Here is a 27,564-nt window from a genome sequence, read left to right on the forward strand (position 1 = left end):
TGTGTGTGTGTGTGTGTGTGTGTGTGTGTGTGTGTGTGTGTGTGTGTGTGTGTGTGTGTGTGTGTGTGTGTGTGTGTCTGTCGGTGTTTATGCCCATAACCAATCAGAGAGAGGAAAAGGGTGACCTCATAATATTGAGACACATATAAGGGCCACGAGAGGGGCAGTCTACGTCCGTAGCCAATCGGATGGGCATTATCGGCATGTCGCAAGCTCGTAAATTGGCTATTCCACTGTACAATCAGGTATAAGGCTTTGAACCTCCTTGACACACAAACACCTTCACATAAATTGAAATGCAGTATAAATTAATACATATATAAATGGAGTATAAATTAAGCTTAATAAAGGGCAGGTGCATTCACACCTGCCACAATAAAAATAATCGTGTCACTTGAGAATGGGAGCACTGTGGTGGCTGATGGTGGCATTATTTATGTAAGCTCCTCCAAAAGTGTAGCCAGGCCGCAGCTGCAACAGGGCTCTATGCACAGCAGCAATATTGGAACAAAATTGGGCCTATTCCTTACTTCCTTCTCAGGTCTAAATTAAGGCTCTGTTCCATTTTTTTAAATTTCAAGGACCCCCACCACTCTGAGAGTGTATGGAACCAATTGGACCCCCCCTCAAGGGACCATGAGGTTCCCCACTTTGAGACCCACTGGTGAAGCAATTTCTTTCCAATAGTTTACTCAAGCCAAGTCAATTAACGTTAGACTCTTTGTTAGTTGTTCTGGGTAACGAGTCAATCACAGCAGCCTGTATAGTGAGAGATGGGGAGAGCCCTGTTATTGGACAAACACTCTGTCTATACTGTAGCAATGATTATTTTATAGAGCTATTTAGCACTTGTTTTAACAAAAAAAGGTCACCTACGGAACCTTTAACCACCTCTAACCTATTTAATTAATTAAATACAACAATTTAAAATGTTTACTGTACCTAAGTTGACAGCTCTGTTGAGGTGTCAACTCATAGCCAAATATGGGCTACTTGTGCTCCAGCAGAACGTGCAAGTAGGGTGATGGGTGACGTGCTCTGTCTGTGGGTATGTGGGTATGTGACGTCACCGAGAAAGCTGCTCCCTCATTGGCTAAAGGCCCAGCCTTTGGCCACATACATACCCAGTCCCTCCGCCCACAGACAGAGCTCATCACCCTACTTGCGCGCTCTGCGCCAACAGCTGTGACAGCAACTGTTGGTACTGCATGCAAAGTCAAACGTACAGTTGGAGTGGTTAGCACGGCTCAAAAATGAAATAACTCATGAAAGACCGCACCAGTGCGCATGGCATCAAACACAAAACACGTGCATATCTCCTTGAATGGGCCGTTCTGTCCGTGACGTTAGTTATCTCCTTATATGGTGCTCATACAGACATACACACAAAGCCAGACATAGGAGCGGTTAGCACCGCTCAAAAAAGGTTCTCAGGACTTAGGACTCAACTTATTAGAACATAGATTTTATACCGAAAATATATGCTTTGCCCAGATATGTGTGTAGATGACATTATGATATCATCCAAGACTAACTTAGAGAGTAGTTCACCCCCAAAATGACTTTTTTTTCCATTGATTAGTCACGCCATGGAGAGTTCAATAATTGCCAGACTCATGAAATGGGTAGGCCTACATAAGCAAATGTCGGTCTGTCCGGGTTTTCTATATAAAGGGTATATATGATGATGACATGATGATGACATGCCTACAAAAGGCATGATGTCATAAATGATGATGACAGACAGGGGGTCTGGCACAACCAGGTTGACCTGGTCTAGTATTTTTAGTTTTTTGTCGCATTTCTAAGACAAAAACTTTATAACAATACATTTACCCCCATTCGTTCCGGATGGGGACCCGTTTCGAAACGGGTCCCCATCCGGAATCAATGGGGGTAAATTTACTCGAATCAAATTTTTGTCTTAGGAATGTGACAAAAACCAAAAGAATTTTTTATTGAACTCTACTCTCCATGGCATGAGTAATCAATAGAAAAAAAGTCATTTTGGGGGTGAACTACTCCTTTAATAGACTGGCTACATGATGTCCAAGATCTGAATGGAAGCCACACTGTTAGACCCCGTAAAAAAAAAAAAGAAGCCTAGCCTGTTATTTTGAATATACATATACAGTACATTGGCAGAATCTACTCAGTATTCGTCCTAAGAGTGACTTAGAGCTGTTTCACTGCAATGTAAGACTATTTACGAATATCAATTTCTAATCAACGGAGAAGCTATTGAAGATATCTCACCAATATGTTGAGTTACCTTATGGCGAGATATACACAACCCAAACCTCTACCATTTTGATTTAAGACCTCGAGCATATGTACGCATCATAGACACGGCTCTCTTATTCTAAGTTAAATGTACACAATACCTTGTCGTCAGTGGTGTGTTGCTGTCTTATACGCTACATATTGTAGGTAGAATGACGTGCAGATCTTCTTTAAGCAAAATGATCATTTCATCCAAAACATGGAAGCGTATCTCCACAACCACGCGCAGGTAGATTATCGTATGCCTCCAAAAATATCTATTACACACCACTGCTTGTCACACATACAGAATTTAAACCATAGTGTTGCAATTCAGTGGCTCTCAAAGACCGCCAGATTTGTGTGTATTTTCTGGCCCCTTTTTTGAAAAGGGACTAGGGCTGCAACTGTTGTTTATTTTGCAACGTGATGTGTTGTTAGCTTGTAGTTAATCTCTGCACAATGCTCATCAAATGCTCATCCAATCTTGCCGAATGCTCACCTAGTATGACATGCCCAGAAGAGGTATGCTGGGGTTCGTGTGGTTAAGTCTTTACATAGATTGTATTATGTGGAGTGAGCATTCAGCAGCCAGAGAGTTATGTTAGCTGCTGCTTGAGCAGGCAGCCGGGGCGACGGTGTGTTGGTGGAGGTGGGTGGGGTAGGTGGTGTCTGCTTGGTTGTCTCCAGTGGGAAGGGAGTGCATAAAGCTGTCAAGGTCGTACTCTGTGTCGTACTGCTGCGGGTCCCACAGCTCTCCCAGGTTCTCCAACAGCGACTTCATGGAGGCCTTCCCTGAGGTCGGTGGTGAGGGATCGCTCTTCTCGGTGTCCTTATCCAAAGAGAAGAGGTCGAGAAGCTGGTCGGTGCCCATGCGCTGCAGGCTGGAGTTGTCCTCGCTGACGACCGCATTGGCGATGCCAATCTTGAACTTCTGCATTCCCATGATCTTCTCTTCCAGTGTGCCTCGCGTGATCAGCCGGTACACGTTGACCACCCGCTTCTGTCCTATCCTATGTGCGCGATCCATGGCCTGCAGGTCCCTCATGGGGTTCCAGTCGTGCTCGACGAACACCACCGTATCGGCGCCCGTCAGATTGAGACCCAGGCCGCCCACGTGGGTGGTCAGCAGCAGCACGTCGATGGAGGGGTCGTTATTAAATCTGGAGACTATGGAATGGCGCTGGCTGGCCGGCACACTGCCGTCCAGCCTCAGGTAGGTGACGGTGGGCAGTTTGGCCTTTAGTAGGTCGTTCTCCACGATGTCCAGCATGCTCTTGAGCTGACAGAAGATCAGCACGCGATGCTGGGCCACCACAGCCTCAGTGCCCCCCTCCGCTGCACCGCCACCCCCCAGGCCGCAGTCCAACAGCAACTGTCTGAGGGCGGAGAGTTTGGGTGCATGCTCTAGGTCTTGCAGGCTGGAGTTCTGCACTGCCAGCTGCTCTGTTAGGCGCTTGTACTCTGGGTGCTGGGGGGTCAGCACCAGGCCTGGGTGGTTGCACAGCTTCCTCAGGTACTGTAGAGCCTGGAACATGTGGCCTGTTGCCTTCAATTTGGGCTTCTCTTCTTGGGTGGAGGCGGTGGAGAGTGTGTCCTCCACGGTGACCTTGGCTCGTGACTTGGCGAAGTCCTCGTACAGTTGGACCTGCAGGGTGCTCAGGGTGCAGTAGTAGTCCTGAATGATTTTGGGAGGGAGGTCCTGCAGAACGTCTTTCTTCATCCTCCTCAGGAGGAAGGGTAACACCTGCCGATGCAGGGCTTCCATGGCCAGGACGCCTGCCTCCTGCTCCCGCGAGGAGCTCTTGGCGTCCCGGCTGGCCAGGATGGGTTTGCCATAGCGGGCGGTGAACTGGCGCTCCGTGCCCAGGAAGCCAGGCATGAGGAAATCGAACAGGGACCACAGCTCCAGAACGTTATTTTGGATGGGCGTTCCTGACAAAATGACTCTGAAGTTGGCGGCCAACTGCTTGATGGCCTTGGAGAGCTTGGTCTTCCCGTTTTTGATGACGTGACCCTCGTCGAGGATGCAGTAATTGAATTTAACGTTTCGGAAAAATTCTATGTCGTTTCTTATAACATCATAAGAGGCTACTACAAGATTGTGCTTTTTCACTTGTTGTTGTAACCTCACTCGGTCCGTAGGTGGCCCAGTGTAGTGCAAGGGATTGAGGTACTCTTTGGTGCAGAACTTACCGACCTCGTCCACCCAGTGGCCTGTAAGTGTGGGAGGGCACACTACCAGGGAAGGCAGGGGGCTACAGTCTGCTGCCTTGGTCCTGGCATACTCCTGGGCTCTGAGGTAATGGTCCCCTGCCAGGATGCAGATTGTCTGCAGGGTCTTGCCCAGACCCATTTCATCACACAAGATCCCATGCAGCTTGTACTTGTTCAGGAAGGACAGCCAGTTGACTCCATCCTGCTGGTACTTCCTGAGTTCTGCCTTAATGGGAACAGGGATTGTGTAGTTTTCCAACTTTCTGCCATCAAGCAGTTGCTCCAGGAAGTGGCGTTCTCTGGCCTTCTGGTGAATCAGCTCAGCAGACATGGCCGGGGGGTCCGGTATGCCTGCTTCCAGGGGTATCAGGCGGATGAGCGTAGCAAAGCACTGTGTGGCCATGAAGCGAATGCTATCACTCGGATCACTCATGCGACCCAGCACTGGGACCACCAGCAGCACAATGTAGGGCACGATGCCCATGTCCAGCTGTTCCATAACACAGGCCATGGCCTCGATAGCACCCTCCTGCTTAGTGCAGTCATCAATGGCGGCCAGCCAGGGCATCACATGCTTTAGGAGGTGATTCATAGTCTCCAGCGTGGCTATCTTACTGAGCATTCCCAGACAGCGTGCTGCCATGTGGCGCACGGCCGTGTATGGGTGCTGGAGGCAGGTGCAGAGGTGGGGCAGTTGCTCCAGCAGCAAATGTTTGAGCTCTGGAGCCATGGCCCCTGCCATGACCTCCAGGATTTGTAGAGCGTTTACCAGTTCCTGAGTGGCAGTGTCGCCCCTCTCTAGCTGGGCCTGCATGTCGATCGTTTGATTTTCGTTGATCACAGTCGTCAGCGGCCCCACCATGTTCTCCCACAGATATGGCAGAGAGCTGGTGAGCTCTCGACCAAAGTGCCTGCCGATGGTTCTCAGCGAGAACTCTGCGCCGCGTCTCTCAACAAGACGCTTCTTACTGTCATCGTGTTCTATGTTGATGGTGCTGCCAGGGGGAAGCTCTGTGGCGGAGGTTTTTGGGGCTTTGGGGACGGGGCCCCTCTTACTGGTGATGGCAAAGGCAGCCCTCTGGTGGCGGTACAGGGTGATGATGCCTTGGGTTTTGTTGACCATGTGCTGCGTGCAGTCTTTCTCCAACCCGCCGTCTTTAACAGTTTCAGGCGTGGGGGACACAGGGCAAGCTGCGGATGGGGTGGCGGTCTGGTCTGCGCATATGGAAGCACAGAGGATTTTGACAATCTTGGGATTGGGGCAGGGTGTGCGGGTGCTACACTGCTGCAGCAGCTTGGCAATGAAAGATGCGGCGTAGCCCTGGATTAAGGTATTTTCTTCCCGCTTTACAGACTCCATCAGTGGCCTTACCAGTGGGTTGAGCTTGTCAGGCAGCATCTGCAGGTTGACCACAGCACAGGCCGTGAACATGTGGACCCGCATATGAAACTTCTGCCACTCTGCATTAGTCTCCTTTACTGTCGCCTGGGCTTGCTGCCGCTTGCTGTCCAACAGCTGCCTCTGCCTCGATCTCACGTTTAGACCCGCCGTGGATTCTGCGAAGATGGTGGTCACCAAATCATTGGCTTGGTCAATGGTGAAAATGCTACAGTTGAGTCGGTCTCTGAGGTTAATCTGAGCATCGGCCAGCAGGGAGATGAGCTGTTTGCACTCCTTCTGCATGCGCGTGAAAGGAATGGCGATCTCATCGTAGTACAGCTGCTCAGAGAGGATGGCCAGCAGGCGAGGCTGAACCATGGAGGACACCACCTGACACTCCTTCTGCAGTGCAGCCCACTCACACAGCACCAGGGACACTGCGATGCGTTTCAAGGCGGATTTGGAGTTGAGGTGGAACAGCAGCAGCTGACCCAGAGACTCAGCCGGCCGGACCTCCTGGGACACGGCGTTGAGCTGGGGGTCACAGATACACCTACACAGAGCCCCCAGCAATTTGGCAGCGATGAGGCGAGCACGTGCCACCACGTAGTCCCTCGTCATCGGGTCGCCCATCACCGTTTCTGCTCCTGCTATACACTCCTGCACGGTCTCCTCCGCCTGACCGGACCCTTGGCGTTGTCTTGCGCCTGCTTTAGCCTTGACTTCCAGCAGCATGTTGCGGTCTATGGGAATGTTGGGGGCCTGCATCATGAGACACAGCCAGGTGCCCATCCACGGACGGCTGGCTGCTTCCACGTGCTGGTGAGGCACCCGACAAAGGAGCTCCATCCACACTTTTTGGATGAGGTCCAGTATTTCCTGGTTACTCTCAAGTATGCAGGACTGGAAGATGTGTCGGAGCATGTCCTGGAGGATGGGGTTGAGCCACAGAGCACAGCTCTGGTCGGCCTTCGACAGCAGCGTGAAGAGGGTCTCCAGTGCTGCCCGTCTGACGGACGATATGGTGTGTCGTAAGAATGGCCACACGCGGGGAACAAGCACTGTCAACGACTGCTGCATGCTGCACTGTTGGACTTGTGGGTAGGTGAGCAGCGAGGACAGCAGGGTCATGATGCTGTTGGTGGAGGCCGTGAGGTCGTCCAGCTCCAGCAGAGCGTCCCACAGTGTGTTCACTATGAAGGGAACCTTGCTAGGCAGTAGCTGGACCAAGCTTTGGACCACCGGGATGAGAGCCGCGGCCGCCACCGCTCTCACGTCGTCATCGAGGTCCTGCAGACCCTCCGTGATGGCTGGGAGCACCAGAGGCAGCAACGGCGAGATGAGGTCCTGTCGGACAGCCAGGGCGTACTTGATCCCCAGCAGACCCCCGTGACGAACCTCCCACTGGTCCTCCGTCAGTAGCTTCAGGAGGATGTCCACCGTCATGGACACTCCGCTGTCGGGCATGTGGCGAAGGGCCACGCCCAGTGTCTGGGCACAGGTCTCCCTTACGGGGGCCACCACCTCGTCCGATACAAAGTCTCCGAAGCGGTCGAGTGAGAAAACGCAGAGCAGTCTGATGACCAGGTCTTCTAGCCACTCCTGATGCTGCCGCGACATCTGTTCGGCGGTGCTTCCCTGCAGCTTCCCCCCGCCGGCTCTGAGATGAGATTTGAGGATTTCCCTGAGGCCCGTGCCTGCGCCGTGACGGACCTCCCACGAAGGGTTGAAAAGGTCATTGCAGAGCTCTTCACAGAAGGTATCCAGAGGCCATTCGTTTGTCTCCTCCGAGTGACTGGAGCCGTCTGGAACGTTCTCGATCAAGACCTTAGACTCTGTTGCTGGTTGTTCAATGACAACATTGGTGGTTTTCCTGCGTTTCTCCTCGGGCTCTCCCTCAGGACTGCCATTGTTTTTCTCATTAGTATCCATGTCTCTGGATCGCTGCTTTGCCACAAGCTTGGACATCCTCTTTGCCTTATTCCTCTGCCGATTGCTCATGCCTGGCCGGATTTCCGACTCTATCAACTCGGCAGCCTGCATGGGCACGTTGCCGTGGGAACCGGAAAGGGCTGTAATTTTTCCTCCCTGGGATCTGGCTTGGCAGCTGTACTCCAGGTCCTCATCGTTGAACAGCTCCTCTGTGTCCATGCCAATAGCAGCACCCATGTCCAGGCCCAACTGCCTCTGAAGGAGCATCTTCTGGCGGGCCAGACGCTCTTTAGGATCCACCTTCCCTGCCATGTCATCCTGCAGATCAAACTCAGCCCCTGTAGATCCCAGCAGGGAAGCCCCGTGCTTGAGCAGGCGTGTGACGTCAAAGTGGTCGAAACTCAACCGGCTGCACGGGGAGCCCTCGGGCGAAGAGTCCACGCAAGACTCTTCTTTAGGTTTTGGGGCCGGGTCCCACGCAGGGATATTCTTCACAATGGCCTCTACAGCCTGGCCCGCTGCAATGCGCGTGTCCCAGTTGGGACTCCTTAGATAGGCCAGGACCTTGGTTAAAAGATTGTTGAGCTCATGTGGGTGGAGTCTGACCACATCTCCCAGCTGCTGGGCTGCGGCCTTCCGAGTTACCGGAGTGGTTCCGGTGTCAAGCAGGATGAACAGACGGTCAAGTCTTGAGACGGCCATGGTGATTTCTTTTCAGAGGGGTGGCTGAACTAGTGGCATCACCTTGTTATCTCCGCCAGGGAGATGTTTTCACCCCCCTATATATTTGCTCCTGTATGTATGTGTTGTCTGCTCGCAGCTTATCTCGCCATATAAATAGAAATAGATATAGACGATAGGCATGACCATATATAGACAACTGGTAACCATTTTTAGACAATAGCATGTGTGGGTTTAAGTTATTTCCATCATTGTACATTGAAACTTACAGTGACTATTAGGAGCAGTGGGCGCTATTGATACAGTGCCCGGGGAGCAGTTACAGTAGGGGATAAGTGTCTTGCTCAGGGCCACTTTGGCACCAAAACTTTATAGGTCAAGTTTATTCTCCTCAAAACAATGACCGACAGTACAAAGGCAGGGCCCTTAGCCAATGAGGAGCAGCGTTCTTGGTGACATTACCACCAACAAGTGTGACCTGATATAAATAACAACAAAACGTAGGCTCTAGACCAGTATGCTATACCAAAACGTTATAGGGTTAGGGTTAGGGTTAGGGTTAGGGTTAGGGTTAGGGTTAGGGTTACCCTAACCCTGACCGAGGTTATTCGCCTAAAAAACATTTACCGACAGTACAAAGGATAGATCTTTGTGCCCAATCTGCCAATACATGGTGTTCCATGCGAGCCCACACTGTTTCGTAGGAACAGTATTTCTAGTTTGGAATAATCCTTCCTCTCTTCTCCTCTTGGATTGACAGGAATACCAAGATTCCACTCATCTGGAGCAGTTTGTAACCCGCTTCCTGTTGAAGGAGACGACCAATCAGCTACATTCCCTCCAAGGTTCCTTGGAGTGCGCCATGGAAACCACAGCTGAGCAGACGCGCCAAGAGAGGTATGGGGATCAATTTTATAAAAATCGCACCCGTGCGAAGTGAGCGGTGCAAACTAATTCCTGCGCGAATCAGTGTTGATAGGCATGGCAATATTGTTTTTGTTGTGTATGATGTCAGTCTAGAGGTCTGCTCAGACTATATAAGTCTTTATCGTAATTTCTCATCAGTTAGTTGACCAAGCTATGGATTGTAACTTGTAAGAGTGTCGTAGTGTAATGATAAGTGACCTTATTTACCTCCAGAGAGGCCTCCAGAGAGGCCAGAAGAGGCCAGAAGATGAATATTTTAGTTTTTCAAAGTCTGTTCATTTGTATTTTAAACTTGTATTAGCTGCCTATCATTTATAACCTGTAAGATTTTCCACAGTCTGTCTAAAAGTGTGGTTATTTTATCGCTTATAAGTGATATTCATCTAATACAATTTTGAAATTCAAGATTAGCACCGCTCAATAATTTTTTGTGACGTATTTTACGCGGCCTAAACGCGTTATGACGTATTTTACGTGGCCTAAACGCGTTATGACGTATTTTACGCGGCCTAAACGCGTTCTAAATCAGGGTTGCCTCTGTGACTATGACATCATGGACAGATCAACAGAATCGAAGTGTTTCATTGGTCTAGCGAACTCATGTCATCATCATTTGTGACATCATAGTTTTGGTAAAATCACACCCGTGTGAACTGAGCGGTGGTCGTGGAGGCTGCGCAACAGCAAAACAAATATATATATATACCTGTATATATATATTATAAAAAATATTAAAACAATATTAAACAAAATATTAATAATAAAATGCATGTCACTCAGGCCGCCACTGGTATCCATCCTTGTGTGTGTGTGTGTGTGTGTGTGTGTGTGTGTGTGTGTGTGTGTGTGTGTGTGTGTGTGTGTGTGTGTGTGTGTGTGTGTGTCTGGTGTGTCTGGTCTGGCCTGAACAACAGCGCCCCTCCCTTAACATGTGTGGTCAAAAAAGGTACTGTAGGCTACATACAGACAGACAGACACGGACGGACGGACGGACGGAGACAGACAGACCCACACACACGGCCACGTATAGGAGCGTTGTGACCACCGCTCAAAAAAGCGGTCTATAGGAGCGGTTAGCACCGCTCAAAAATCGGAGCGAGTGCAAACACGACACACCTGCATATCTCCTTCTATGGGCAGTTCTGTCCATGACGTCGGTTACTTTGTGTGTGTGTATGTGTGTATGAGCACGGATCTCCATAAATGGATATTAATCATTTTGTTCACGTTCACAGTAATGAGCCGTTCAATTGATTTGAAACTAGAAAGATGTAATTGGAAATTGCAAGTGTGGTTGGTGAGTCACACTTGCAAATGAATTCCGTCTTACTTGAATGTTCCCTATTGTCAATGGGGAAAATGTATTCATTAATAAATTAATGGCCATATATGGAGATCTCTGTATCAGTCCTCGTCCCTTTATGCCCATATATGGAGATCCCTGATGTCATCAATATTAAGCCCGTATTTTGGAATGCCCATAAATGGACATTCCATACCTTTTCCCATTTTCGATGGACGTCATCGAAAAACCGCAACTCCATCTGCTTCCTGCTTATATTCTTTCACAGAATAGTATTTTTCCTCTTCCGTGTTTCTTTTTTATTCTTTTTTTTCTCATAACCAAAAATGTAATTTATATTCATTTACACATCCACAGGTCTAGGTCTACATTTCAAATTTGTAATAAAAAGGTTGTTTTTGTTTGAAAGCTGTGAACGGCGTGCACTCATGTGGTGCATGATGTATGTATGTATGCATGGGCGTGCATGATCCGTGCTCTTTGGATTACATGGAAGTCTATGGAGACTTGTGGCAGCCTGGCACTTTGGCAGCCATTTTAAAATGGCAAGGAATGTGTTAATTTGAGTAAATTGTCAATGACCACGCGGCCCAGTACCCCCAAGGGCCCTGAGAGCCAAGGGCCCCTGGCAATGGCACCACCGGGAGGAAAGACAATTTCTTCAACAGCTAAACTGCCTTTAATCAGGTAGGATTAATGTGGGTTAACAAGGGTTAATGATTTACCCTGACAAAGGCAAGCTGAGTTGTCAGAATAACTTTGACTTGGAATAAAATGGCATAATTATCTTGTCAGCGTTGGAGGAGGTACAGTATGTACTGTACTTAGTGCCTCTAGTATGTACAGTACATGCACATGGAAAATTACAATTCCGAGTTGACGGCTAAATTAATTATTGTCCATTCCCTGCTCTGACTAATGGACTAAGATACATGCTTTCTAATGTGGATGGATCTAAATATATCTAGAGGGAGAGGGAATGGAGTTGACAAGCACCCAGACTATATGACTTCCTTGCATGTGGTTCTGGTGTGTTACAATCAGTGCTGAGCCTCCCCGGCGCCTCAGGTCGAGACACCCATTTGTGCCTGCCGCAAGGGAACTCCTGCAGCAATGCAGTGATTATAATATCAGTTCGGTGAGATGGGCGGATCACTTCTGGAGCATGGAGTGGGAGGTAAACACCTCTAGACTCCATGTCTTCGTCCCCAACGTCGGTTTCCCCCTACTGGGGTGGACATGACTAGACCGGCATGGGTGAGGCTTCATCGCCTCCGGACCGGCGTCAGGCGCTTCCGCTCTAGATGGGGCTTGGCCCCTAGTGCGGCCTGTGAGTGTGGTGCAGAGGAACAGGCAGCAGACCATGTAATTCTGGAATGCCCGATGTATCGGACTCCTAATGGAATGCATGGCCTGCTGTCTGTGGACGATGACACAGTGACGTGGTTGCTGGAAGTGTGCCCAGATATATAACCCGGATGCTCTACAAGCTCACAACGCCTCGCATTGCGAGGCATTGTGAACTTGTAGATCAGCTATTTCCGCTAAAGAGGTTTGGTGTAGAGGGGAAAAAGAGCAGACTAAGTACAGAGTGAAAGGTCGAGTTTATTAAGTACTGACGGTTCAAGTGGTTAAATATTTGAAAACACACATTGACATGAAACCAAAATACACTGATGATCGTGCTTTCAAACGATGAAACTACAGTAGGCCTATATGGAATCTATGAAAAGGTTGTGGGGGTCCCTGCTTCATCTCTCTCTGTCTCAACTAAGGGGTCCTTGGCCTGAAAAGATTGAAGACCTCTGCTCTAGGCCTTCAGAAAGACTGTCTGATGAAGAGTGCAAGCTTGAAACGTCACTATAGGCACTTAGTGGGGGAAAAAAAGGTTCTGTACTGTTCTTCTCACTCGCACTCGCCCAAATCTGATTGATTGGACGGCGCCCATGTCTTCCTTCCTTCTGAATCCATTTGGAACCCCCTCAAAGAACCATGAGGGTCCCTGGACCCCACTTTAGAACCACAGATCTGCACAACTGTTACGGCCCAGCGCTGGGACAAAGCCGGGAAACGGGGGAAGAGTTCAATTAAAAAATGAGGTCTTTCATTTACAAAAAGAAAATAATAGGCTACGTTTCCAAAAACAATAAAGCAGGGAAACATACTGCCAAACGTAATTAAAGCAATGCAATGCACACGCGCACGCACGCACACACACACTAGGGCATTAACGACTTGTGATTTTTGCAAGTCGACTCGACTCAGTAAAAAGTTGAGTTGAAGTCGACTTTATCCTTTGATGACGTAATCACATCACGCACGACCCCCCAATTATTTTGGGGGGTTCCCAGATGATTAACTTAATGTGAAACATTGTTTTCTCAATCAACTGTAAACAAACCAACATAAAGTTTAAGTGTATAGAGGGTATCTTCACTAACCTGACTTTCGCCAGATGGTGGCAGCATTGCTTATGCATTGCTTTTACCATCTGGGCTCGCTCCAGCACAGTTGATAACACTCGTAAAGTCCCGGGCCGGACCAATCAGCGGCAGCTATGGGCGGGCTCTGAGCGGCTCTGAGCCAATAGAGTCTGATTGCAGACCACGTGGAAACCCAGGAGGCGGATTCTGGGTGCAACGTCATGCAGACAGGCCAATATGAGTGGTTGGAGTTGGCACGGCCATATCCAATCACCTGCTTTAGAATTTGAAAAAATGGCCCGCCCCTTACATCGGTTGTGCTGGAACGAGCCCAGATGGTAAAAGCAGAGCGTTATGCAGGCATACGCAATGCTGCAACCATCTGGCGAAAGTCAGGTTATATCTTCACATTTCTAATGTGACAATTTAAAGACTTTTTAATACCTCTAAATGACAAATTAAACATTGTCCAAATTGTCAAATATATAGAGGCAGAAATTGTGAAAATAGCCGATCTACATGCTCACAACGCCTCGCATCGCAAGGCGTTGTGAGCATGTAGATCGGCTATTTTCACAATAGAAAGTATTGTTTTCAACTTCGATTTTCTCTGGTGGGAGTCGACTTGTCGACTTTTTCGTTAATGCCCTAACACACACACGCACGCACGCACGCACGCACGCACGCATGCACGCACGCACGCACGCACACACACACACACACACACACACACACACACACACACACACACACACACACACACACAAAGCCTTAATTAGTATTGGTGCTAAGACCTGTGAAGGAAATGAGGAAGAGGCACAATTCCTGTCCATTATGGCATGCTTTCCATAGCGCATAATTAGGCACACAGAATCTTGGCAAAGGCCCCAGCAGGGCTCCGTCACAACAACCCTCTGCACTGCTTTTGCGGTTGAGGTCAATACAGTTCCCCTACCAGGCAGAGATAAAAATAATGAGGCTTGCTCTCTGTTCCTCTTGGGCCTCATGTCACGAGACGCAATACAGTATTTTGAGCTTGTAGATCTGCTAATTTCACATTTATTTAATGATTTATTATTATTATTATATTAGTTTTATTATGTTTAGACATTTCTGGCAATATTGGCACTCCCCGGAAATACTAAGGTGGTGCAGGTTGAAAGAGGTTATGGAGTGCATTGAGCCAAAAGCGTCGCGGAAGTCAAAGTTTCCACATGACGAGGTTGTCATGCACATCAAAGCGTACAGTATACCCTCAGGAAGGACCTCCAAAATGTCACTGGCTGTTTCGCTCGACCGGCCTCATTATCCCCGTGCGCCCCAGAGCAGAGTGAAGTCACAGTCTGTCACGTATAGCATGATGATGCTAACGCATGTGACGGGGCAACAGACACGCACCTGTGGACTGGACGCACCTATAGGATTTATATCACTGCATCTGCTTTGTCTGAAGACCTGTATATGTGTGCGTGCGTGCGTGCGTGCGTGCGTGCGTGCGTGAAGGAGTAGACACTGAGAATAGAACACAGATTAGGCAGCAGGGGTTCAATCACTCCAGTCACCATGTAGCCTCAGTTTGTGTGTAAGTGTGAGTGCGAGTGCGAGTGCGAGTTCGAGTGCTTGTGCGTGTGTGTGTGTGTGTGTGTGTGTGTGTGTGTGTGTGTGTGTGTGTGTGTGTGCGTGTGTGTGTGAGAGAGAGAGAGAGCATGTGAGAAGAACTGCTTTCACATTATTTGCGTGTAATTATCTGCACACCCTAACATCGTGATTTCAGTGGGATATGAAATTAACTTTTTTACTGTAGGCTAAAGTACTGACTGACTGACTGGCTGGCTGACAGGCATGTTTCGACAATGCAACAGCCATTGTTAAAACATGCATGCACAACAATCGCTGGTCATGCATGCATCAAGCGAACCCATCTCCTCATGGGCATACAAAGCTTCAACATACATGTTCTGTTCTCCTGTCAAACACAGCACAGAAACATATGGTTCTGCATTACTGTGTCAGTCATGTGCACTGAGGAGGCATTTCATACTTGCTGGGTGAGTTAACCTTTCTGTTGCTAGACAGAAATTGACAAGACAGAGACAGTTCTCCCAATACTGTCAGTAACATGGGGGCTCTGTATTAGTCCCACTTTCCCATTTGTTGACTCTGTGACTCCATTACCATTAAAAGTACTCTCTCTGTGTGTCCATTAGACTCATTCTGTCGGTGACGTACAATTCTAAATCGCTTCTTTGTATCACTCAAATGACTATATTATGTGTTGTTCACGCACGGCAACATAATACTGTCTACAGTGTGCATGTCCCAAATGATGATGTCTCATCAGTGAAGGACCCTCCCGGTCTGAAAAGTGGATGGAGCAGAGAGAGAGAGAGAGAGAGAGAGAGAGAGAGAGAGAGAGAGAGAGAGAGCAGTGGTGAGAAAGCGCAAGCTGCTGGTGACAGCGTGGCATGGTTTATTCATGACCGCCTGTTCTGCAAGGAATAAATGAGCTGGGCTGTGATAGAGGCATTGAGACCTTCTGTGTTCCACTGATACGTATGGAAGAAACCGTGTGTCTCTCATATTTCATCTGTTTGTTTTTTTCATAAATTGATGCTACTAGTCCGTACCTGGTGATGTTTTGCGCAGCTAAACTATATGCAGCCTTTTGGGTTATGTGCTCGGCATGACCTGAGCTGAGGCTGCAAATGCCTTCTAAATCAGTAGGATATAGTTCTAGAACCTTTTTGCAATTGACCCCTCGCTAAGCCTCTGCCAAACACGTCCTTGTCAATGAGTAAAGCGCCTTTTAGACGGGGCGCGGTTGCCGCGTCCTAGTAATTCATTTTCAATGAGAGGCGGGCGCGCAGAGGAGTTGAGGAGTGGTGAGGCGAGCGGGTCCCATGAAATCCTTGCGTGCGTGCTCGTTCGTTCGTGCATGCGCTTGCGGGCAGCAAGAGCTGGATCGTGGTCAGTTTTCTTTTCCCATGCTTGCCGGCTGGCACGCAGGAGGACAACAACAATGGCTGCTAGGCGTAATATCGCCCAGTGTTTACACGCGGAGCGATTGTGTTTGTGTCTCCACATGAGGGACCGCTGATCCAAGTGGGAACGTCCGCGTCAAACGCCGTCAGTCTGCAGGTCGCTTTACTCAGAGAGGAGCGCTGGCAAGGTCTTCTTCTCACCCATTGACTTGCATGTTATTATGTTATATGACAACTTTTTCCCATATAAATAATTGATCCTTTCAGGAGCAAGAGCTTCAAAATCTCTCCTGAATCTTGTCAACAAGGCCTGCAGTAGGCTGTACTGCACTGGAAAAATGTGCATGACATTATTTTAATATTAACTAAAAACACGGGGAAACAGTATCCAACTCAATCAACTTTAATGTTATTATATCAAACTTTTTGATTTTTCACAGGAGTGTTTGGGAACCACAGTGTTGTAATTCATACAATATGTGTGTGTGTGTGTGTGTGTGTGTGTGTGTGTGTGTGTGTGTGTGTGTGTATGTGTGTGTGTGTGTGCGTGTGTGCGTGCGTGCGTGCGTGCGTGCGTGCGTGCGTGCGTGCGTGCGTGCGTGCGTTTCCAGACAGGGTCCGGTGAAGCCAGAGGTGTTGTCCATCAAGTGGTCGGGCCATCGCTCCAACCGCCGGCTCCAGAGGAACAGCAGCCTGTCTCCCAACAACCCCCTCCTCAACCTCCTCACCGCAGGTGACTTAACAACCCCCTCCTCAAACTCCTCAATGCAGTTAACAAACCCCTTCCTCAACAGGGACGAGCAGAGAATGTTAGAGAGGCAGGGGCTAAAATTTCTAAAAGGGCCTTTTAGTGAAAATATTGAAAATAGCAGACCTCCAAGCTCACAACGCGTCGCAACTGAGCTTGGAGGTCGGCTAGGTTCGGTACTTGATACCACACTAAACTGAGCATAAAAAAGGCAATACTGGAGATGTGGCGTAACGGCATGGATTTCTACACAGAGAGGGCAATTCTTTCAACATAAGATGCTGCATTCAAGTTCAGGAGAGTTTGGACAAGGCAATTCTCTTGAATGCTGCCTTCAGGTATATGGCATGGAAAGGAAAGGAGGGGCATTTGCATTTCTTTCACCATAGTGAAAACTGTATTCATGGTCTGGAGAAGGCACTTTTTGAAGCGGTGAAAGCCGCTTCCAATGAGTGGCTTTGTGTGTCCCATGTCCATATATGGTCATTTCAGTCCAGAATAAACAGGTTTTTTCGAAAACAAAATGTGTGTCCCATGTCCATATATGGTCATTTCAGTCCAGAATGAACAGGTTTTTTCAAAAACAAAATGTCTGTCACCTCATGTCCATATATGGTCATTTCAGTCCAGAATGAACAGGTTTTATCTGTCCCGTACGTCCAGAATATCAGTCCAGAATGAATACGTATTTTCAAAAACAAAATGTGTGTCCCATGTCCATATATGGTCATTTCAGTCCAGAATGAACAGGTTTTATCTGTCCCGTACGTCCAGAATATGTGTGTAGTGTCCGTCCCGGTCTGATGATTGGATACTTTGAGGATTGGTCAAGCTTCACATGACAATTCGGCCCTCCAGATAAAATCATTCATTCATTCATTCAGAATAATAAAGAATGTACAGGTCACAGAGTTCATAACTCTAGAACACATAGAATAACAGTTCACCGCTTCACTTCGAACCGAGGTTTGATCTTTACATAATGTATAAAAGGGCAGGGGCTCAAGACCCCATTGATGTCTATGTGTGCACGTGCCTGCTCCTCAACCTCCTCAACTCAAGGGGGCGGGGCAGAGCCTCGGGTGGCAGGCGCGATGCTGGGATCAGCATGTGCTGCTGCCGCGTGCCTCGCTGTGTCGTGATGTTTCTCGCTGTGTCATGTCTTGTTTTGTTGTGTCTTGTGTTGTGTCGTGTCTGCCTGTTGTATAACGTCGCTGTCCAGGCAGAAACCTCCTATCTCCATATTCAGATGTTTTGTGTTTTTTTCGTGAATCAACCCCAATACTTGATCATGCTGCAGCATCACACTAAAGCATCAAAAGCAGCAGATCTACAAGCCCTGACTGTTATTAAAGCCTTTACTAAACCTTTTCGCCTGCAAGTTGAGGCGATGTGGAGAGAGAGCCTTCAAGAGAAAGTGCACATGAATGGCCGCTAGTTTTGCTGTTTCCCCAGTGCTTGTACCAGAAAGAATTTTGCTCCATTCAAGTGAATGGGTTTTTGCCGAACTTTACAATTGATTTTATTACCTTAATAAACATAGTCATAAATACTTTATGCTTCCAGTTGCCATAGTTTATCTCTGCTATATTGCAAATGAGGGCCTGATCCTCAATTACACTCCGAGTTTAAATAAAGGTTATAGTTATTATGGTCCCTTGTATTTTAGAATTGATGATAAAATAGCATATGCCGTAGGAGGAGCGTGGCTAGATTGACAAGCTCCCAACCAATAGTATGTATTGACCCACCCCCTGCTCTGTCCCAACCAATAGAATCCTGGTACCATTTCCATTTTCAGGACAGATGTAGAAACATGGCACGCACATGCTTGCTAAATAGGCTTCATTTACCAACTGTAGAGTATTATGGTGTAGCTTTGTCCATTCATTTTTACAGTTTATGAAATCAACACCCGGCCTACTTGATTGTGCTACAGTGCCACATAAAAGCATCAAATCAAGCCCTAAACGCTTTAGTAACAGTTTTGGATGTATGGGGTTTCCACCCAACAGAGACGATTTTTAAAAATCTTAAAAAGTAATTGAGCATTTTACAATGAAAACAAAAAAAAATGCTGGTTTCCGGTCGCCTAATGACTACAACAAAGTACAACATGACGTAACGTTAATTGTGGGCTCGCCTAAAGGCGAGCACACGTATGTTATCTTCATTATTGTGGGCTCGCCTAAAGGCGAGCACACGTATGTTATCTTCATTATTTATTTCTATACTAGTCAGTATCCTCAAAACTTTGGCGCGCTTCATCTCCTAAACGCTTACACCTTTCAACACCATTCAAATTTTTATGTGTTCAGCTTACTGAGGACAAGTGTGCGTGTATTTTTCTTTTTGAAATGTTTTGTAGTTTAATTATAAAAAAATAAAAATGTTTAACTTTAAGCACCCAATGCATTTCCAATGGGTCCCCAGAGTGGAGAGAAGGATAATAGACCCATGTTTATGTTAAGGCGCTGTGGCTGCAGTGTTCACACTTCAGATATGCTATCTATATCATTGCGTTCACACAGGTCTGCTCTCTGATTTGATCCAAATGTCTAAGCTGTGTGATGTATAAAACTATAGTTATAGTTAAAACTATAAATAAATGTCCCTCTCCACTCTACTGATTACACAGCTGTGATCAAGAATCAAGTCCGGGCGATGGGATGTAAATCCCATAGCCATATATCCTAGAGCCCGCAGGGACAGTCAGCCATATTAGTGGTTGTTGTTGGTTGTCAGGGAGATATCAAAACCAATGCATTTCCAAGTCAGATCCACAAACACAATAAAAGCCATGCTCCACTCCTCAGTCTGGAGTGGCCACATAGAAGAACGCCTTGGTTATAGACATAGTGGAGGACATATGTGATCTGGGATTGTTAGCCTACAGTATATGCACTCAATATACTCCACTACAGTTGGAGTCCATTTGACAGTTGCTGGTTCCCAAACACAGAATCAAAAATGTAGATCTAGAACACATATAATATGTACAGTACAGTAAGGTTCAGTAGAGTACAGTAAAAGTACAGTAAGGTTCAGTAGAGTACAGTAAAGTACAGTAAGGTACAGAAAGGTACAGTACAGAAAGGTACAGTAGAGTACAGTACAGTAAGGTACAGTAAAGTACAATACAGTACAGTAAGGTACAGTAGAGTACAGTAAAGTACAATAAAGTACAGTAAAGTAGAATAAAGTACAGTAAGGTACAGTGGAGTACAGTAAAGTACAGTAGAGTACAGTAAAGTACAGTATAGTAAGGTACAGTAGAGTACAGTACAGTAAGGTACAGTACGGTACAGTAGAGTACAGTATAGTATAGTACAGTAAGGTACAGTACAGTACAGTAAGGTACAGTAGAGTACAGTACAGTAAGGTACAGTAGAGTACAGTAAAGTACAGTAAGTTACAGTAGAATACAGTAAAGTACAGTACAGTAGAGTACAGTAAAGTACAGTAAGTTACAGTACAGTACAGTACAGTACAGTACAGTAAGGTGCAGTACAGTATAGTAAGGTACAGTACAATACTGTAAGGTACTGTACCTTACAGTACCTTAAAGTATCCTATTTGTTGGGTTGGAACCGAGCCCACACTGTTTCGAAGGAACAGTATTTCTAGTTTATTTCTATACTAGTCAGTATCCTAAAACTTTGGCGCGCTTCATCTCTTAAACGCTTACACCTTTCAACACCATTCAAATTTTTATGTGTTCAGCTTACTGAGGACAAGTGTGCGTGTATTTTTCTTTTTGAAATGTTTTGTAGTATAAATATAAAAAAATAAAAATGTTTAACTTTAAGCACCCAATGCATTTCCAATGGGTTTAGTAGAGTGGAGAGAAGGATAATAGACCCATGTTTATGTTAAGGCGCTGTGGCTGCAGTGTTCACACTTCAGATATGCTATCTATATCATTGCGTTCACACAGGTCTGCTCTCTGATTTGATCCAAATGTCTAAGCTGTGTGATGTATAAAACTATAGTTATAGTTAAAACTATAAATAAATGTCCCTCTCCACTCTACTGATTACACAGCTGTGATCAAGAATCAAGTCCGGGCGATGGGATGTAAATCCCATAGCCATATATCCTAGAGCCCGCAGGGACAGTCAGCCATATTAGTGGTTGTTGTTGGTTGTCAGGGAGATATCAAAACCAATGCATTTCCAAGTCAGATCCACAAACACAATAAAAGCCATGCTCCACTCCTCAGTCTGGAGTGGCCACATAGAAGAACGCCTTGGTTATAGACATAGTGGAGGACAGATGTGATCTGGGATTGTTAGCCTACAGTATATGCACTCAATATACTCCACTACAGTTGGAGTCCATTTGACAGTTGCTGGTTCCCAAACACAGAATCAAAAATGTAGATCTAGAACACATAGAATATGTACAGTACAGTAAGGTTCAGTAGAGTACAGTAAAAGTACAGTAAGGTTCAGTAGAGTACAGTAAAGTACAGTAAGGTACAGAAAGGTACAGTACAGAAAGGTACAGTAGAGTACAGTACAGTAAGGTACAGTAAAGTACAATACAGTACAGTAAGGTACAGTAGAGTACAGTAAAGTACAGTAGAGTACAGTAAGGTACAGTAGAGTACAGTAAAGTACAGTATAGTAAGGTACAGTAGAGTACAGTACAGTAAGGTACAGTACGGCACAGTAGAGTACAGTACAGTATAGTACAGTAAGGTACAGTAGAGTACAGTAAAGTACAGTACAGTAAGGTACAGTACAGTAAGGTACAGTAGAGTACAGTAAAGTACAGTAAGGTACAGTACAGTAGAGTAGAGTAAAGTACAGTACAGTAAGGTACAGTAAGTTACAGTAGAGTACAGTAAAGTACAGTAAGGTACAGCAGAGTACAGTAAAGTACAGTACTGTAAGGTACAGTACAGTACAGTAGTGTACAGTAAAGTACAGTAAAGTACAGTAACGTACAGCACAGTACGGTACAGCAAGATACAGTAGTGTACAGTAAAGTACAGTACAGTAAAGTACAATACAGTACAGTACAGTAAGGTACAGTAGAGTACAGTAAAGTACAGTAGAGTACAGTAAGGTACAGTAGAGTACAGTAAAGTACAGTATAGTAAGGTACAGTAGAGTACAGTACAGTAAGTTATAGTACGGCATAGTAGAGTACAGTACAGTATAGTACAGTAAGGTACAGTAGAGTACAGTAAGGTACAGTACAGTAAGGTACAGTACAGTAAGGTACAGTACAGTACAGTAAGGTACAGTAGAGTACAGTAAAGTACAGTACAGTAAGGTACAGTAGAGTACAGTAAAGTACAGTAAGTTACAGTAGAGTACAGTAAAGTACAGTAAGTTACAGTACAGTACAGTACAGTACAGTAAGGTGCAGTACAGTATAGTAAGGTACAGTACAATACTGTAGGGTACTGTACCTTACAGTACCTTAAAGTATCCTATTTGTTGGGTTGGAATCGAGCCCACACTGTTTCGAAGGAACAGTATTTCTAGTTACGTAATAACGCTAATCAATTTGTGTATTCTCTCTAGTCACGCTACGAGTTAGAATAAAAGATTAACATAACGAACAATTATTGTACCAAATGAAACAAAACAATTGTACCATACCAATGTAAAACAATTTGAAACATTTTGGATTCTGGTTCCGGTTTGGTGGTTCCGGAAAAGCTGTGGTCCACCTGATGACTACAACATGGCGTAGGTTCTTTCTGCTCAGAAACCCGCAAATGGTACTAATCCCAGGCTAAGCTGCAGTATGTACGCTGTGTTGTCTTGTGTCGTATGTGATGCTAATTTGTGATGTCGCCCACGCTCTGTCTCCACAGGGTGCAGAGCAGGCACCGCATGGAGTCCCTATTCGTGACGTGTGCGTGTGCGTGTGCATGTGCATGTGCGTACTTGTTTTACTATAATTGTGAGGGCCAAATGTCTCCTCAAGTATAGTAAAATTTGAGAAATTGCGAGGATATAGGCCATTTAGACGTTAGGTGTGTGTGAGAGAGAGAGATAGGGGACAGAGAGATTGTCGTGAAAATGTGTAAAAATCTTTGAATATTAAGTATTTTTATAAGCGAACATTTGTAACTCAAATTTTGCTTCTGGGGGTCCCTGGAATGAAATATTTTGAGATGGGGGTCTGTGGCCAAATACATATCATTTTGGGGGTCCTTCAGATGAAAAGGTTTGAGCACCACTGACATAGAAACATAGGTTTTTCAAAAAACCTTAGAAGGTTTCAATTCAAAGACAAATTTTCCAGATTAAAAAAAAGAAGAAAAATAGCAGATCTACAAGCTCGCCGTGAGCTTGTATTACTGGTATTTTGCGTGCGTGTGTGCATGCGTGCGCGGCTACGCGCGTGCGCAGGGACGCTGGAAGTGGGGTGCTGAGGGAGCTGCAGCTCCCCTGGTGGTGGGGAGGAGAAAAAAAAAAAAAAAAAAAAAACATTTTTTTTTTTTTTTATATACTGTAGGCCTATATATACACACACAGAGAGCTATATTAAAACATGTATTTGACTTTGGGGAATAAAATATGAAAAAGGGTGTTTGATTATCACATGGTCACCTAATCACATGGTCACCTTGCCACCTCCGGTCAGAACGGAAGTCGAATTTAAATTTTGTTTTAAAATAAATCCCGCTTTAATGGCACACCAAAGTCTATTTATTTGAGAACTAGAAACTGTCTGTAGGCTCATTGATGCAAACTAACACCATTGTCTATGGGGAATAAAAAACAGTAGAAAACTGTTACAAAAATAATACCCGATTTTGGAGAGAGTGTGTGCGTGCGTGCTGTGTGTTGCACTGTGTGCTAAAATAACTAGTAACTATACAGCTCCTTGTTACACCGTTGTGCGGGGAATAAGCACCCGAAACCGTAATAAAAACAACCCAAAACCGGATAAAAAACGTGAATTTTCGGCGTGCGGCCCAAGGCCGCACGCATGAACTCCTCCAAGCTCAGCTCCCCTTGGGATTTAGGAGTTCCAGCGCCCCTGCGCGTGCGTGCGTGTGAGAGAGAGAGAGAGAGAGAGAAAGAGAGAGGGGGCAGAGAGAGAGAGTACTGAGAGATTGCTAATGTGCATGCGGATGAATAATATATCGTTTTTATCTCTTATTAGTCAGATACGTGTCCTAGGCACCGTGCCCATTTGCATGTTCTGTCATTTCTTCATGGTGGCCACACAAGAAGCCAACTTGAAAAGCCTTTCCATTAAAGCCCTCACATGAAAGCAGTGCTGATCCAGCATAATAGTCTTTGATCAGACCCCAGCAGCCTGCAGAAGCTCTAACACCCGCTGTCATCAATGCACATGACATCACATCAAAGCCTTGTAAAGGACCAACCGCCTCCAATACCTGTCATTGTTTATTCACAGCTTTGTCCATATCGCGCTTAAACAGACCAATTTCCCCCATTAATGCCTTTGTTTTCGTGAATGTTCTCCTAATTAAAAACATCTACTGACGTGGTGTTGACAAAGAGGTTAAATCTGGTGCTTACAATTCAGGCACCACCACCTGGCTGTGAACTTAGTTTCCGGAATGGAGTAGTCTTGGGGGCCGACAACCGGTTATCCTCCAGCGTCCCCCAGAAACGATATAATGAACAAGATCCAGTTTGTTACCACAGATATTTACTGTGCCTTAGCAGGAAACATGGACGACACAGTGAGAGAGGTTGGGAACGCCTGCTTGTTTTGCAGAGAGTATTTCTCACTGACCGGTCACGACAGTGTGGCTGAAGCCCACAAATACATCTCCAACAGGCTCTGAACGACTGGAATTCAATTCCTGGGTGGAGTGGATAATACTGGCCCCCATATTTATTCTGTGACTGGAGACGGATTCAAGGAGAAATTCTGGACCACCACGGGGTCAGGGGCCGAATATGCTGCCAGTAGTCCTTGAAGGTGGCTACAATAACGACATGACGGTGGGTTTATACAATACTCAAGTGGAGTATTAATTAGCGTCAAAGCCATTTGGGGTGGCATCGCCAAGGATGAGCATACCGGAGGTGTGTTGACCTTGTGGTCATAACCATTGGATGACCAGTGACAATGATGGTTGGTGGTTGCATATTCCCATGGAACTCTCGCAATGATCCACCAATTCAAATGGACATCTAACTTAGACTGGTGGTGGAACTGCCAGAACCACAATTTGGTCTTTTACAACTTGTGTTCTTGCACCTTTTTTTGTATTACTTTACAGATTAGAATATCTGCACTAATGCTGTTTAACTTGAGTGAGCAGCAGTGCACTGTATTTACCACCCTGGCCACAATATAACTTCCGGTTGGTTCTAGCAGAAGTGGCAGAAGTGCTGCATTTAACGGACGTTACGTCATGTGTTGCAGAAATTCTCACGGCGGAAGTTGAGCGGTCTCTGCCTGATATTGTCACCAGGCTTTTCTCTTCGCAGATGAGTAAGCCTGGCTACGCGAGGCTATGTATTTACTAGTTAATTGATTGTCATACGTTTCTGGTCACCTTTTGGAGAGTCCTATATTTGATAGTGTGTTGTGCAATTTGAATCTTTAAAGTTTAAACACTTGAATGTCTTATTTTATCGTCACCTTTAGGTGATTCCTTTAGTTGACATTTTGTCATGCTGATTCTACCTTCTAAGCAAGTGGTTCTCCATTTTTTTAGAAATTAGACGTTTTCCCGGGACCCAAACTAGTGAAAATAGCAGATCTACAAGCTCATAAAGCATTGCTTCACGCTGCATTGCACGTTGTAGATCAGCTATTTATTTTCACCACTTCTTTCACTTTTGAAAATGTATTTTAAAATACTTTAAAAAAATGTTGGAATAGATTTTAATTGATGAAAGGTTGAGATTTTTTTTGGTTTAAACTTTTTAAAATCTTTTGAAATAATAGAGTGTAGGCCTATATTGTTTTAGGAAATAAAAAAATCTACTTGCGCCACTGTCGTTCGAAGTGATCAAATACGTGCTTTCCATGTGCCATCTGCTGTCTGTATAGGCGTGTACGACGAGGATAGCCAGTGGATGGTCCAGGTCAACAGACTGCAGAAGCTCATAGACCGACTGGAAAAGAAGGTGACTCTAAAACACTGACCTAGCCCACAGGTTCCATGTTCTACTGTTACATGGTGGTGTATTGTGAAGTGAGCTTGAGGAAACAGAGAAGTAGGCTACTGCATGTTGATTGTACATCTGTGTTGTAGCCTAATAGGTTTGTTTTGTTATTGCAAATGGAGTAAAACAGACCTATATTTTAAGATACTGTCTGTAGCTATACTGTTTCAATGACAGATTCAAGCTGCATGTGGATAGCCGTAAATGTATACATGTATGTACTGTAATGTAGATTAAAAAAATAATGTGGCATTAAAAATGGGGTGTTATTTTGAAAGCTGACGAGCACTAAGAGTTGAGGCATTACATTTTGTATAACACAGTTATATTGTGAAAATAGCAGATGCTCACAACGCCTCACGGCATTTAGATCGTCTATTTTCACAATTTCTACCGCTAATATTTGAAAGTTTGACCAATGTTTAATTTGTCATTTTAAAAGTATTGAAAAGTCCTTAAATTGCCACTTTAGAAATGTTCATATAGGCTGTTACTGTTGAGTGTGAAAACACATATTGCACATTAGGTTAATCATCATCTGGGGACCCCCCAAAATAATTTGGGGACCCCGTCACCCCCCTGGGGGTCCAAAATCACAGGTTGAGAATCACTGTTGTAACAGACCTATCTGTATGTCCTACAGGACATTCGTCTGGAGCCCTTTGAAGACGAGGTCTTGGAGAGCAACACCGAACCGGTATGTCCTTCTGTCTCTCCTCCTTTATCTTTGCTCCTTCCAGGGGTGTCACAAGGGGGGGAAGTGGGACTGAGTTACTAGGGCCCAAGGTGGAGGGGGCCTTAATTATTTTATACTTTAGCTATTGAAAAATAGCAGATATACAAGCTTGTAGATTTGCTATTTTTGAAAAGTCGTGAAAATGTGTACAAATCTTTGAATATATGTATTTTGTTTTTAAGCAAACATTTGTAACTCAAATTTTGCTTCTGGGGTCCCTGGAATGAAATACTTTGAGATGGGGGTCTGTGGCCAAATACATATCATTTTGGGGGTCCTTCACATGAAAAGGTTTGAGCACCACTGACAGAGAAACATAGGTTTTTCAAAAAAAAGGACTTGAAATATTCCAAGACAAATTTTCACGAATAAATAAATCATATCTACAAGCTCGCAGCACGGCACTCAGTGCCGTGCTGTGAGCTTGTAACTGCTATTTTTCAATAGTTAAAGTACAAAATAATGCGTAATAATGCATTCCCAGTCTAAATGGGTTAAACCCCCTCCCCCTATGAAGAACATTCGTGGGGGGCCCGCAGTGGATCCTTGTACCCAGGGCCCAGAATTTGGTGCGACACCCCTGCCTCCTTCCTCCCCTCATAGTCTCTGTGCTCCTGTGTCGCTGTCCTCTCCAAATATGGATGGTTCTGCTGTTTGCCCGTTGTCACAGCAACAGCACACGGGATGAAACGACACTTTAATCAATTTTGTTTATTTATTTTCTCGTTCCCTTATCATCACCACCAGCCCCCAGGGAGGGAGATTCTGTTTTCGCCCCTGTGTGTACTATCTGTCTATAGCCAATCTCGCTAGCCATTACGTCAATCAGTGCCAAATGGTTTGTGTAC

The 27,564-nt window shown here is 45.8% G+C and overlaps 2 protein-coding genes across 2 annotated transcripts in view; one reads left to right on the forward strand and one right to left on the reverse strand.

The window, feature by feature from the left end:
• necab1 (N-terminal EF-hand calcium binding protein 1) overlaps nt 1-27,564 on the forward strand; it is a gene marked incomplete at both ends in the record, with an annotated part of 112,051 nt that overhangs the window by 37,261 nt on the left and 47,226 nt on the right. Inside the window, 4 exons of the mRNA XM_080735336.1 lie at nt 9,234-9,370; nt 16,719-16,840; nt 25,865-25,941; nt 26,624-26,677. Coding sequence (XP_080591462.1) covers nt 9,234-9,370; nt 16,719-16,840; nt 25,865-25,941; nt 26,624-26,677 — 390 coding nt within the window. The remainder of the gene's footprint in view (nt 1-9,233; nt 9,371-16,718; nt 16,841-25,864; nt 25,942-26,623; nt 26,678-27,564) is intronic.
• LOC308292309 (TATA-binding protein-associated factor 172-like) lies at nt 2,867-8,494 on the reverse strand (the record flags this gene model as incomplete). Its single annotated transcript, XM_080734625.1, has 1 exon — nt 2,867-8,494. The coding sequence occupies one exon, from the start codon at nt 8,492-8,494 to the stop codon at nt 2,867-2,869; it is 5,628 nt and encodes a 1,875-aa protein (XP_080590751.1).

The sequence above is a fragment of the Nannobrachium achirus genome (genome assembly GCF_963921795.1).
Source record: "Nannobrachium achirus genome assembly, chromosome: 10".
NCBI classification, from domain to species: Eukaryota; Metazoa; Chordata; class Actinopteri; order Myctophiformes; family Myctophidae; genus Nannobrachium; species Nannobrachium achirus.